Raw genomic sequence first — 14,971 nt, 5'->3', positions numbered from 1 at the left:
GTAAAGTAGACCGGCACAGGGCCCTCGAGCATTCCACAGGGAACTGACGAGGAAGTGCATGCAGGAACCACTCATTGCCGGAACAGAACCCGCAGACACGATCAGAGGCACCCATGCTTGGCAGTCACACAAGGCAGGGAACAGGGCTGTCCCCACACGCCAGTCTGGAAAACCAGAGGAACTCAAGGCCGTCTTGCCTCAGCTGTAAGGAATAATTTGTCCTGGACTGATCACTGCTCCAGACCTATCAAATCATAAAGCTATACTCAAAGGAAAAATCAATCAATAGAAATAGCTCCAGTAATGACACAGAAAGCAATTAAAAGAGTTACAGTAACTACTGTCACTTAGTTATTTCATATGTTGAAGAAGGTAGTGGACCGAAGTGAAGCAGTCCACTTACATGGAAGATACTTAATCAAGAAAAAGACCCATATGGAACTTTTAGAGATGCAAACCTCAACATCTAAAATGAAAAATATACTATGTGGAATGAGAGCCGATTAGACACTGCAGAAGAAAAGGTTAACATGAAGACAGAGCAGCAGCAATTACACAAATGAAACACCAAGAAAAAGGACTACAAAAAATAACAGATTATCAGTGAGTTACGGAACTTCATGTAGCGTGCACACACACACACACACACACACACACACACACACACACACACACACACACACAGCATCCCCAGGACAGGGAGCAACAGAAAAACAATCTGAGGAAACAATGACCAAAAATGTTCCACATCAGGCCATGTGCGGTGGCTCATGCCTGTAATCCCAGCACTTTGGGATCACTTGAGACCAGCCTGGCCAACATGGTGAAACCCCATTTTTATTAAAAATACAAAAATTAGCCAGGTATGGTGGCACGTGCCTATACTTCGAGCTACACGGAAGATGAGGCACAAGAATCGCTTGAACCCAGGAGGCAGAGGTTGTGGTGAGACAAGATGGTGCCACTGCACTCCAGCCTGGGTGACAGAGTAACACCCCGTCTCAAAAATAAAAATGTTCCAAATTAGATCAAAACTATAAACCCCAGGCAGTTTGAATCACAGTGCGCCGAAGGAGTAGGTGGTGGGATCTTGCCGTGGGTCTGATTAGCCCTTTCTCTGCCTTGCTTGCTTGAACTTCAGCAGAATTCGAAATGGCTGGCGGTAAGGTGGGGAAGGACTCCGGAAAGGCCAAGACAACGGCGGTTTCCCGCTCGCAGAGCCGGCTTGCAGTTCCCAGTGGCCCGTATTCATCGACACCTGAAATCTAGGACGGCCAGTCATGGACGTGTGGGCGCGACTGCCGCTGTGTACAACGCAGCCATCCTGGAGTACCTCGCCGCAGAGAGACTTGAACTGGCAGGAAATGCATCAAAAGACTTAAAGGTGGCCGGGTGCGGTGGCTTATGCCTGTAATCCCAGCACTCTGGGAGGCTAAGGCAGGAAGATCACCTGAGGTTGGAAGTTCAAGACCAGCCTGACCAACATGGAGAAACCCTGTCTCTACTAAAAATACAAAATTAACCGAGCATAGTGGCTGCCTATAATCCCAGCTACTCGGGAGGATGAAGTAGGAGAATCGCTTGAACCCGGGAGGCAGAGGTTGCAGTGAGCCGAGATTGTGCCATTGCACCCCAGCCTGGGCAACAAGAGCGAAATTCAATATCAAAAAAAAACAACAACAACAACAAAAAAACTTAAAAGGTAAAGCGTGTCACCCCTCGTCACTTGCAACTTGCTATTCCTGGAGATGAAGAATCGGAGTCTCTTGTCAAGGCTACAATTGCTGGTGGTGGTGTCACTGCACACACCCACAAATCTCTGACTGGGAAGGAGGGACAACAGCAGACTGTCTAAGGAATGCCTGGATTCCTTGTTTCTCAGGACTCTAAATACTCTACCAGCTGTCCAGTGTTGGTGATTCCAGTGGACTGCATCTCTGTGAAAAACACAATTTTACCTTTCTGTAATTCTGTTTAAGCAAGTTAGAAGTTTAATTAGCTTTCCAACCAACCAAATTTCTACATTTGAGTCTTAACCATATTTAAGTGTTACTGTGGCTTCAAAGAAGCTATTGATTCTGAAGCAGTGGGTTTTGACTGAGTTGACTGTTTTTTAAAAACTGCTCGGATTTTAATTGTGATGCAGAAGTTACAGTAACAAACATCTGGTTTTGTACAGACATTATTTCCACTCTGGTGGATATGCTCAAATAAAGGTCATATCCACCCCCACAAAAAAGAAAAAAAAATAAACCCCCAAACCCCGAGTACAAGAAATATGAAGAAATCGACACCAAAGCATACCATAATCAAACTGTTAAAAACCAATATAAAGAAAAAAATCTTGGCCCAGCGCAGTGGCTCACGCCTGTAATCCCAGCACTTTGGGAGGCCAAGGTGGGCAAATCACAAGGTCAGGAGTTCGAGACTAGCCTGGCCAACACGGTTAAACCCCGTCTCTACTACTAAAAATACAAAAAAATTAGCTGGGCATGGTGGCGGGCACCCATAATCCCAGCTACTCAGGAGGCTGAGGCAGAAGAATCGCTTGAACCCGGGAGGCAGAGGCTGCAGTGAGCCAAGATTGCTCCACTGCACTCCAGCCTGGGAAATACTGCGAGACTCTGTCTCAAAAAAAAAAAAAAAAAAAAAAAGGAAAGAAAAAAATCTTAAAATGCAAAGAAAAAAAGCCGCTTTATGTAAAAAATAACAAAAATAATAATGAAAGATTTCCCATGGGAAACAATGGAACCCAAAAGAGGTGAAACATCTTTAAAAAAAATTGTCAACCTAGAATTCCCTAACGAGTGAAAATATTTTTCAAAAATTAAGGCAAAATAGACTTTCCCAATATACAAAAGCCGAAAGAGCTTACCGTAACAGACCTGCACTACAAGCAAGGTTACAGAAATCCTTCGGTCAGAAGGAAATCCAGACCAGATGAAAATCTGGATGTGCACAAAGGAAGAGACAGCAACGAAGGCTGGGCACGGTGGCTCACGCCTGTAATCCCAGCACTTTGGGAGGCAGAGGCGGGCGGATCACCAGGTCAGGAGTTCGAGACCAGCCTGACCAACATGGTGAAACCCCATTTCTACTAAAAATACAAAAATGAGCTGGGCGTGGTGGTGTGCACCTGTAATCCCAGCTACTCAGGAGGCTGAGGCAGGAGAATCGCTTGAACCCGGGAGGTGGAGGGATTTTAAAGAAAAGGAACAGACAGCAATGGAAATGGAAACTGGGTGGGTAAATATGTGCAGTGGCTCACACCTGTAATCCCAGCACTTTAGGAGGCCCAGGTGGGCAGATCACCTGCGGTCAGGAGTTCAAGACTGGCCTGGCCAACATGGCAGAAACCCCATCTCTACTAAAAATACAAAAAATTAGCCGGGCGTGGTGGCAGACGCCTATAATCTCAGCTACTTCAGAGGCTGAGGCAGGAGTATCGATCGAACCTGGGAGGCGGAGGTTGCAGTGAGCTGAGATCACCCCATTGCACTCCAGCCTGGGCAACAGAGCGAAACTCTGTCTCAAAAAAAAAAAAAAAAAGACATGATTTTCTATTTTAATCTCTCCAAGGCATAACTGACTGTTTAAGGCAAAAAACAGTAACAATGTACTATGGGGTTTTAACACATACAGAAAATGTATGACAACAATAACAAAGGCTGGGAGGGAGAAAACAGAAGTCAACGATACAAAATTCTTATATCATGCATCCAGTAATAGAATTAATATTACTTGAAGGAAGAATTATGCTGTTACAGATGTACTCTATAAACCCTAAAGCAACTACTCAACATAACAAAGAGTTTTACTTTTAAATCTAAAATCCTAAATATTATCAACTTACTCCTTTTTTTAAATAGACGATAATCAAGATTTGGGGGAAAAAAAGGCTATTAGAATGTAATTTTAAGGAAAAAAAAGTCTCATTCAAAATGGCCACAAAAGCTAAAGCTAACAATAAAAACGTAAAACTTTTATGAAAAATAAGGGCAGAAAAAAGTCATAAAGAATGGAAAAACATACATACCACATTCCCTGATTCAAGAAGACTCACGATTAAAATTCTTCTCAAATGAATTAACAACTTATTCAAGGTAATCCCAATCAAAATGCCTCCAGCCTTCTCTTTTTCGACTGATATTCCAGTTATCTATTGCTGTGTAACAGTCCACTCCAAGCTATAGTGGTGTAAAACTTTCTTTTGCTCACGGATCTACAACCTAGAGAGGATTTGGTGGGAACCAAGGTCTCTGCTCCACCTGGTGTCAGCAGCGTGTTGAGGCTGGGAGCTAAAACACACAGTGGGACTCAGCTGGGGCAGGCTGACCACCTACGAGTGGCCTTCCCACAAGGCTGCTTGGCTTCCCCACAGCATGGTGGCTGGGATCTAAGAACAAGCACCCCGAGAGAATCCAGCAGAAGGCACGTTATCTTTTAGGACTTCCTCTCAAGTATCACAGTGTTGTTTCTGCCACAGTCAGAGGCCCACCCAGATTCAACTGGAGGAAACACAGGCCCAGCCTTTCAACAAGGGAAAGTCACTGTCACATAGAGAGGAGCATGTGGGATGGGTATGCTGCTACAGCCATCTTCAGAAAATGAATTTGGACACTCGACACGTGGAAGGGAAAATGTAGACGGCCACAAGGTTTATTTTAAAAGAAAGATATTGATACATATTATAAAAGTGTAATAGGCCGGGCACGGTGGCTCACGCCTGCAATCCCAGCACTTTGGGATGCCGAGGTGGGTGGATCACAAGGTCAGGAGTTTGAGACCAGCCTGGCCAATATGGTGAAACCCCGTCTCCACTAATAATACAAAAATTAGCCGGGGGTGGTGGTGAGCACCTGTAGTCCCAGCTACTCAGGAGACTGGGACAGAAGAATCACTTGAACCCGGGAGGTAAAGGTTGCAGTGAGCCAAGATCAAGCCACTGCACTCTAGCCTGGGCAACCGGGCAAGACTCCATCTCAAAAAAAAAAAAAAAAGCGCGTAATAATTAAAAGTCTGATTCTGGCACAGGATAGACAATGATCAATAGAACCAAAGTGTCTAGAATATTGTGCATACATGATGTTGGTTTAAAATAAAGATGACATTCCCAGTAAGTGGAGAAAAGGCGCACTACTATGAAATGGTGTTAGGCCAATCTGCTATGCATTCAGAGAGTAAAATTAGACCCTCAACTCCCACAGCTCCTAATATATATAAATAATTTGAAGCTATACAGGTCCCAATATAAGACATAAATTACAAAATTATTAAAATACAGAAAATCAGTTCTCTTCAGACAGACAAGGCCTCCCTAAGCAAGATACACTGCCCAGAAGCCATTCTGTAAATGACATATTTCACTCCATAAAAACTGTAAGTTGTAAACACCTAAGCACCAAATAATACATCAACCACCTATACAAAACAGAAACTACAGGAGACGCAAGAGAAACAGAAACACACCACTAACAGAAGACTTTACCATACCACTGTCAGTTAAAGATAGGTCAAATGGACAAAATTCAAAATATAAATGACCTAAACAACACAAGCAGTAAGATAGGTCTTATGGATATTTAACATTACAATCTGGAAACAGAAAATACATTCTCAAACACACATGAAATGTCCAAAAAAACTCATCATTTATTAGGTCACACAACAGTCAGGTTCATAAAATTTTAAAAATAAGTTTCGTAAAGCAAAAATATAAACACTTTCTGAACACGATGCAATAAAACTAGAAATTTCTAAACAAAATTTTTTTAATCTTTTTTTTTTTTTCTGTAAGCTAAAAAGCTTTCTGTTAAACAACTGTTTAATGAAAAGGTGAAATACAAATCAAAAATAGAGAATTTCTGAAAAATGATAAAACAATGGGATATATTTAAAGTATTAACTAGAGAAAAATTCCTAACTTTAAAGATCTATATCAATAAAAATTTAAGAATGAAAATAAATGCATTTCAAACTCCCGAAATCTAAAAAATGAACAAAGTAAACCATAAGAAAACAAAAAGAAGAAAATAATAAAAATGAAAGTAGAAACTTGAGTAGAAAACAGACTAACGATAAATCAGATAAATACATTAAAATCCTGGTTCTCTGGAGGGAAAAAATCGAACTAGCTAATTTAATCAAGGAAGAAAGAGAGAAAGCACAAATATACAAAATAAGAAATAATGATGAGGGCTGGGCGCCATGGTTCATGCCTGTAATCCCAGCACTTTGTGAGATCGCCTGAGGTCAGGAGTTTGAGACCAGCCTGGCCAACATGGTGAAACCCCATCCCTACTAAAAATACAAAAATTAGCCGGGCATGGTGGCAGGCGCCTGTAACCCCAGCTAGTGGGAGGCTGAGGCAGAAGAATCACTTGGACCTGGGTGGTGGAGGTTGCAGTGACTCGAGAATGTGCCACTGCACTACAGCCTGAGTGACAGAGCGAGAGTCCGTCTCAAAAAATAATAATAATAAATAAATAATGATGGGAAAATAATTACTGACAGCACATTTTTTTTTTTTTTTTTTGAGACGGAGTCTCGCTCTATCGCCCAGGCTGAAGTGCAGTGGCGCGATCTTGGCTCACTGCAAGCTCCGCCTCCTGGGTTCACGCCATTCTCCTGTCTCAGCCTCCCGAGTAGCTGAGACTACAGGCGCCCGCCACCACGCCTGGCTAATTTTTTTGTATTTTTAGTAGAGCCAGGGTTTCACCGTGTTAGCCAGAATGGTCTCGATCTCCTGACCTCGTGATCCGCCTGCCTCGGCCTCCCAAAGTGCTGGGATTACAGGCATGAGCCACCACGCCCAGCCACTGACAGCACATTTTAAAAGTCAAAAAAGCTGGGCGTGGTGGCTCACGCCTGTAATCCCAGAACTTTGAGAGGCTGAGGCAGGCAGATCACCTGAGGTCGGGAGTTTGAGACCAGCCTGACCAACATGGAGAAACCCCCGTCTCCAAACTACAAAATTAGCAGGGTGTGGTGGCGCATGCCTGTAATCCCAGCTACTCGGGAGGCTGAGGCAGGAGAACCGCTTGCACCCAAGAGGCAGAGGTTGCAGTGAGCCAAGATTGTACCACTGCACTCCAGCCTGGGCAAGAAGAAACTCCATCTCAAAAAAAAAAAAAAAAAAGTAAAGAAAGACCACTTCATATACTTCAATGAAAGTAAGTTTTACAACTTAACCGAAATACGTAATTTCCAAGAAAATGTAGTTTATCAAAATTAGCAAATGGCTGAAAGCAGACCAATTTTCATTGAAGAGTTACAAAAAAGTACCTGGCCCAGCTAGTTTCCCAAAATTCCATCAAACCTTAGAGACCAGGTAGCTCCAGTGCTACATAAATGACTTCGGAAACAGAAAGTAAGTAAAAACTTCCAAATTATTTTAATGAATTACGTAGAACATCAATACCTAAACCTCATAAAAAGAGCATAAAACAAAAGTTACCGATCAACCACTTGTGAATTATAGATGCAGAAACTCCTAAATAAAACTGAAGTGATAGACTCCAATACCACATTAAGAAAATAATACTATGACCAAGTGGGATTTATACCAGCAGTGCAAATATAGTTCAATATTGAACTATGGCGGCTGGGCGCAGTGGCTCACACCTGTAGTCCTAGCACTTCAGGGGACCGAGGCAGGAGGATCACTTGGAGCCAGGAGTTTGAGATCAGCCTGGGCAACATGGTAAGAGCCCATTTCTACTAAAAATACCAAAAAAAAAAAAAAAAAAAAAAAGCCAGGCGTGGTCCCAGCTACTTGGGAGGCTGAGGTGGGAGGATGGCGTCAGCCTAGAGGGGCAGAGGTTGCAGTGAACCAAGATTGCACCACTGCACTCCAGCACTCCAGCCTGGGTGACAGAGCAAGACCCTGTAAGGCACCGTGGCTCACATATGTAATCCCAGAACTTTGGGAGGTGGAGGCAGGTAGATCCCTTGAACCTAGGAATTCAAGACCAGCCTGTCCAACATGGCAAAACCCTATCTCTACAAAAAAATACAAAAAAATTAGCTGGGCATGGTGGCACACGCCTGTGGTCTCAACTCAATCAAGAGGCTGAGGTAGGACAATCACTTGAGCCCAGGAGGTTGAGGTTGCAGTGACCCAAGAACCCGCCACTGCACTCTGGCCTGAGTGACAGAACAAGACCCTGTCTTAAGAAAAAAAAAAAAAAAAAGAGAATTTTTAAAAATCTCTAATAAAATAAAGTGTAAAACACAGAAGTAGACTTGCACAAAAGGAAAGGCAGCCCTTGCTCTTGAGTATGTCTCAACGTGATCAAGATGTTAGTTCTGCATATGGGAATTTATAAACTTAGTTTGATCACAACAAAAATACCTAAATTAAACATGCAAGAGTAACTACAAAAACCCTGAAAAGGATGAAGCTGAAGGAGACATTAATAAACACTATGATACATACTGTCCAAAAGGAAAAGTTTAGTTGCAAATTTGGAGCTGTTCTCAGTAGGTTTGCTCCTAGTTGCGCGTAGGTGTAGCAATCCTGAAACTATCTTATGCACATTGTAGCACTGAGCAAATACAGAGATGTGTTGATGCTGGTGAGAGCAGAAATAAATGAGAGGCAAGAAGGAGCCCTCCAGGTTATAAAATTGGACGCATCAGTATCAGTTCATGATTTTTTTTCTTTTGAGACAAGAGTCTTGCTCTGTCTCCCAGACTAGAGTGCAGTAGCACGATCTCGGCTCACTGCAACCTCCACCTCCCAGGTTCAAGCAATTCTCCTGCCTCAGCCTCCTGAGTAGCTGGGATTACAGGCATGTGCCACCACGCCCAGCTAATTTTTGTATTTTTAGTAGAGACGGGGTTTCACCATCTTGGCCAGGCTGGTCTCAAACTCCTCACCTCGTGACCCACCCGCCTGGGCCTCCCAAAGTGCTGGGATTACAAGCGTGAGCCACCATGCCCGGCCCAGTTCATGACGTCTAAGGCACATCCCTATCAGCTCTGTCTGCTGAAAGGGTGGAGAGGCAGCAACGCCCCAATGGCAGCAAGCACACCTGCTGCCAGAGGAACCAGGGCTCCACGGAGATGCGGCTGACTCCAGCACAAGGGCAACGAGCTCCCAGAACCTAAAACATCTTGGTATGCCACAAATGATTAGAAAATGCTCAAAAGAACACAGGGGCCAGTGTGAAGTGACTCTCAATGGCCAAATCTGGGACAACCTGAGCATCAGTAAAGGTGACTGACTCTAACCACTGCCTGAACAGAAGGCTCTGGGGGCGCTCCCCAGAATAGGGGATGGGCTGACGGAGGTGGGTGGAAAGGTTAGCACCCTTAGTAAAGACTGGCTCAGGAAAGAATCACCACTGGGTGAGGGGCAGGACACTCATGTCGTCTCACAGTGGCTCCCCAGAGTTAGATTACTGATCGCAAGGGGACAACAGCCCCACACCAGGGAGAAACCGGACAACTCCTGGAAGGAGTGATCAAATCGAACATTACAACCAGGGGTTATGAGAAGAAGAGCTGGCACAGCAGGCCAGGGGCAGTGTCCTTCTCAGGCACGCCAGGCAGGGGGGGCCTGCGGAGCAGCATGGTGAAAACCCTGGGCACAGAGTCTCGGGCAGAGGCTTCCCTGGCGGAAAACTCCTACGTGTGTCCTCACTCGCTGTGTGGAGCCCCGGGAAAGGAGGCGGAGCAAAGTCAGCAGAGAAAGGGTGCATGAGGTGAAGTCTGAGGAAAACCAGGTGCAGACTTACAGCTCCTGTCTCATTAAAATCACCAACTACCTCTGTGCCTCAGGTTTAGGCTACAATGTCACAGTGTGTAATAATCTATGTACTTTCTATTCTGCTAAATCTTGCTTTATTTGAGTCAAAATACAGGAAGAAATGCCACACAGAATTTTCTATTAGTTCACAACAGAAGAAGTGTGTCAAGAATGAAAAAGTTCTTTCTGGATTCATGAATACGCAACTGGAAAATACAAGTGAAAGCTGTGGCGGCCACAGGGCTGAGGCCCACTCGTTCCACGGAGAGTCACGGGGCGCCTCCTGCCCAGGCACGGCAATAGGGAGGAAGGACATGGTCCTAGCCTCAGTGGGGTCACAAACAAGCAGAAGAAACAACAGATGACCAAGGACAATGGAGCCACGATGGGAACACGGGGGTCATGAAAACAAAGCAGAAAGTCATGATCAAACACAGCTCAGACTAAGCCTGGCAGCCATGGGGCACAGTGAGACAGCTCACAAGACTGGAGACATGGGAACAGGACTGCGCTCGGGGCCACAGTGAGCACAGCACACCAGACCAGGGCACAAACACGCAACAGCAAGTCCCGCACTTGCCCAAGGAATGAAGGGACAACCCATTTCGAGTATGTTAAAAAGTAAATTTGAAAAATTACAGCTGCCTCAACAAAGCCTAGACCCACACCTTTTCAACCCCATCCCACGGCGCGTCCTCCTCCCTCACGGGTACTCACGCAGCACTCTCCACGCATTTTCAACCCCATCCCACGGCGCGTCCTCCTCCCTCACGGGTACTCACGCAGCACTCTCCACGCATTTTCAACCCCATCCCACGGCGCGTCCACCTCCCTCCCGGGTACTCACGCAGCACTCTCCACGCATTTTCAACCCCATCCCACGGCGCGTCCTCCTCCCTCACGGGTACTCACACAGCACTCTGTCCAGTAAATATGGAGGAAGGGAAACGTGAGCAGAGCTTTGTTTCCTTCTTTGGGCAGCAGCTCCTCTTTGAATTGAACAAAGTTAGACTCTAGGTGAATCATCTTCGGAGCCCGGCCATAGGACCTGTAAACAATTGTTTGAAGTCACTGAGAAAACAACTAAACAACATTCATCAGAAGAGGGGAAACAGAACAACAAATAACGTAATCGTATCCATGAGTTCAGAGCATATATATTAACCCCAAATCATAACTATGCTATTCTGCTCAAAACATTCTATGAATTATTTTAAACACAGTTCACATGTACAGGTCAAAGCTCCATTTGACCTTCCTTCATTTTCCTCAAGTACAAAATCTTTCATTTTCCTCAAGGACACAGGCACAGTAATACATTCTTCCAAGTACTGCATTTAACCAGGGCCACTAGAGATTCAACGGGTTTCAGTGTAACGGAAACTACAATTATGTCACTATAAAAGAAGAAAAGTGTGTCCCAAATGTCCAAAGTGCAGTTTTAACTTATGAAAGCTTTAGGGTTGCATTCGTATTTTTGGAACAACTTGTATTTTATCCAAGAAACAAAGTTATTTGGCGAAAAGATAACAGATTTTTGTTTGCAGAGCACAAATAAAATAGCAGTACAAACCTCTACTTTATTCTCAACCCAAGAAGGAACCCATCAAGAAATCCCACACGCCCCCTGCATCTCATCCAAGGCTCTCAGTGACGGCCTAACGATGCTTCTAACAGCGAACCCTAACCGCATGGATCTCTGTGCCATGCCTGTACTTCTCACTTCTAGCAGCTGCGTCTCTTCTGAATGTTATAGCTGGACTTTGTTTTTCATCCAATCTAAGGATGCTGTGTTTAATAACTTAAAACCAACCATCACTAACGTGACTATGCTGATGCTTAAATATGTGCATTTTCTACTCGCCAGCTCTATTTTTCCCTGTCCTTTGGGAGATTAATCAAGTTTTCTTTTTCCATCTTTTCTCTCTGCTGGTTTGAAAGTCTTATCATCTATCTCTATTCTACCGTTGGTCACATTTTAATTCTCAGTATGTAACTTAAGGTTTTATCACAAAGACTAAAGTTAAAGTCTATCCCCCCTTCTCTCTGTTCTCCTTCACACACATCTGAAATTTTACATTTTTAATTTTTTTAAAAAGTGACACCTTAACTTCAGCAAAACATGTCATGTTGCTGGCAGACGTCGCTTTCACCCTGGATCCCTGGGTTCATTTGCCTTCGTATTGGGATGCATCCTTAAATTACTCAGAGGGTCGCAAGGTTTCTGTTCTTATAGATGTCTGAAAATATTTGTATTCACTTCAGCGCACCTATCTCCATATCATGACAAGCAATGAACATATGTGAATGGGACTCTGGGGTAGACACAAATGGCTTTCTGCACACAGAAGTGATGGGGCAGAACTCCTGGCCATCCTAGGCCCCACACGGCCACCCGGGAGCCTAGAGGAAAAACCTCTCGGCACCTGTGGCTCACGCAAAGCCCTCAGGGTGGGAAGCTGTGACAGAGTCTTCCCTCTTGATGACACTGTGAATGATAAAGAATTCTAGGGTCTGGGGTACTTTCCCTCAGGACTGTGGGGAGGCTGTTTGTAAATGTATTTTATGTTGCATTGTAAATAGTTCTGTTAGAAACTGTCTACTCAGTTCATCTTCTGTTTCTCTCTGATTCCCTGGCATGGTTTTCTGTTTGCTTTGTTTTCTTCATTCTGCTTGACATTCACTAAGCTCCTGCAGTATCCCGACTCCCTTCTGGGAGAAGCTTGACAGCCATTCTTCAAATGTCACCTGTCCTCTGTTCCCTCCACTTTCCTTCTGAAAAGCCCCTCAGGTGGATCCTGGAGCTCCTCGATTTATCCTCCCGAGCCAGCTTTTCCTCCATGCTCTCCAACTCCTGCTTTTAGCAATGATCTCCCGAGTCTCCAAGCTCAGTTCTTCCAGCTCACTAATTTGCTTTTCAGCTATACAGCTGTTCAGTGCGTCTGGTAAACTTTGTTTCAATTGTTTTCATTTCCTAGATCCAATCAATTAATTTTAAATTTCCACTTTTTATCAAAGTAATTATTTTGTTTTATTTTATTTCATTTTATTTTTTGAGCCAGTGTTTTGCTCTTGTCACCCAGGCTGGAGTGCAATGGTGCGATCTTGGCTCACTGCCATCTCCTCCTCCCAGGTTCAAGCAATTCTCCTGCCTCAGCCTCCCAGGTAGTTGGGATTATAGGCGTGTGCCACCATGCCTGGCTAATTTTGTATTTTTAGAAGAGACAGGGTTTCACCATGTTGGCCAGGCTGGTCTTAAACTCCGATCTACCCACCTTGGCCTCCCAAAGTGCTGGGATTACAAGTGTGAGCCACTGTGCTGAGGTAAGTACTTCAATACAAAGAGTACTGAAAAGCTTTTCTCTCTCTCCCTCTCTTCCCCCTCACCACCCACTAACACACACACATCCATGTCTTGGTCTGTTTTCTGCTGCTGTAACAGAATATCACAGGCTGGGTAAATTATAAGCAACAGAAGGTTACTGCACTCACAGTTCTGGAGGCTGGGACGTCCAAGATCAAGGTGCCAGCATCTGGTGAGGAGGACCTTCTTGCTACGTCAAAACCCGCAGAGGGCATCACATGGTGACAGGGCAAGAGCCAGAGAGCCAAAGAGAGCTCACTTTGATAACAAAGCCACTCACATGATAAGGAGCCCACTCCCGTGACAGCAACATTAATCCACTCAGGAGGGCAGAAATTAAGTTTCCAATGCAAGAATGTTTGGGGACACATTCAAACTACAGCAAGTACCTACTCCATCCTTCTCAACCTGCCCTCCTGCATGAGTTTCCAGAGCTGCTGTCACAAACTACCACAAACTTGGAGGCTTAGGACATTAGCTTAGCTTATTCTTGCATGTTTCATGAGGCCAGAAAGTTGAAATCAAGGTGTGGGTGGGCTTAGTTCTCTCTGGCTGCAGTGGGAGGTTCCTTGCCTCTCTCCCAGCTTCTGGTGGCTGCTGGCATCCTCAGCATTCTTTGGCTCACGGACACATCACTCTAATCTCTACCTCCATCTTCACAAGGTCTTCTCCCCTGTGTCTGTGTCTTCTCTTCTGCCTCTTATAAGGACACTTGTCATTCGATTCAGGATCTACCCTAATTGAAGATGATCTCACATTGAGGTCCTTATCTTAACTATATCTGCGAAGACCCTTATTCCAATAAAGACACATCCTGAGGTTTCGGGTGGACGTATCTTCCCTAAGGTAACACATTTCTTTCCTAAATTTCCAGGTCGTTTCTGAAAAACATAGTCTTTTCCCTGGGGCCATCCAATTTTCCTGAGATAAGTTCTCTACTCTCTTGCCTAGGAAGCATGGATCCGGCTACAGAGTTCCCGGAGCGGAGCTGTGCCCTGTTCAGAACCTAGGCCGGCTGGTTTTAGAATGGCCCTTCTCCCTTGCCTTCTGCAGCGCCTCAGATCCGAGGGTCTGGAGCTCTTCTGTCCACAGAAAGACTTTCCAGGTTCCTGAGGGGCGGTGGGGGGTGGGTAGGCAATGACAGCAATCACTTCACTACAGACAAGAGTGGGGACCCTGAGTCTAACTGTCCCTGTCCACACCTCTGCCAACCCCCATCTCCAGCCCTGCTTTCACCCGGGCCTTCCAAGATCTGGCACTTTGTCCTTTGTCAGAAATTCCCCTCCTCTCATGGAGCCACAAGACACAAGGGATTGAACTTCCCCAGCTTTCTCTCCTAATTCCTCCACCTGTTTCTCTTTCTCCCAAAAGCACAGCTACATCCTCCGGCCTCTGCTGCCTCCTCCTTTCTCTGTCTTTATGCACATCTGCCTTTTTAGTTCTTTATGTACGGTTATTTGTTTAGCAATTGTTTGGTCCATTTTTTTTTAGTCCATTTATTTGTTTAGTATTTATGTAGTCCATTTACTGGAGTTTCAGAGAGGAGAAGAGATGAATACAAATATTAAATCTACACAGTTTCTTTTTATTTATTTTTGAGCCAGGGTCTTGCTCCGTCACCCAGGCTGGAGTGCAGTGGTGCAATCTCAGCTCACTGTAGCCTCCAGCTCCTGGGCTCAAGTGATCCTCTCACCTCAGCCTCCCAAGTGGCTAGGACTACAGGCGTGCACCACCATGTCCAGCTAATTTTATTTCTTCTTTACAGAGACAGGGGTTTCACTATGTTGCTCAGGCTGGTCTTGAACTCCTGGGCTCAAGCGATCCTCCCACCTGACCCTCCTAAAGTGTCTGGATGA

General features: G+C 44.9%; 1 protein-coding gene and 1 pseudogene across 2 annotated transcripts in view; one reads left to right on the top strand and one right to left on the bottom strand.

Moving 5' to 3' along the window:
• Window positions 1-14,971, bottom strand: part of TRAPPC10 (trafficking protein particle complex 10) — a 92,347-nt gene that overhangs the window by 55,970 nt on the left and 21,406 nt on the right. Inside the window, exon 3 of one of the 2 annotated variants that reach the window (XM_030806365.1) lies at window positions 10,664-10,799. In XM_030806365.1, the coding sequence (XP_030662225.1) occupies window positions 10,664-10,799 (136 nt within the window). Of the gene's footprint in view, window positions 1-10,468; window positions 10,532-10,663; window positions 10,800-14,971 lie in introns of those variants that run through there. The other variant, XM_030806366.1, reaches the window with a different exon arrangement.
• LOC100580349 lies at window positions 1,091-1,867 on the top strand (annotated as a pseudogene).

This window comes from Nomascus leucogenys, chromosome 25 (genome assembly GCF_006542625.1).
Source record: "Nomascus leucogenys isolate Asia chromosome 25, Asia_NLE_v1, whole genome shotgun sequence".
Lineage (NCBI taxonomy): Eukaryota > Metazoa > Chordata > Mammalia > Primates > Hylobatidae > Nomascus > Nomascus leucogenys.
Note: the sequence above shows the minus strand (reverse complement) of the source record. Positions and strands in the feature narration are given on the sequence as shown.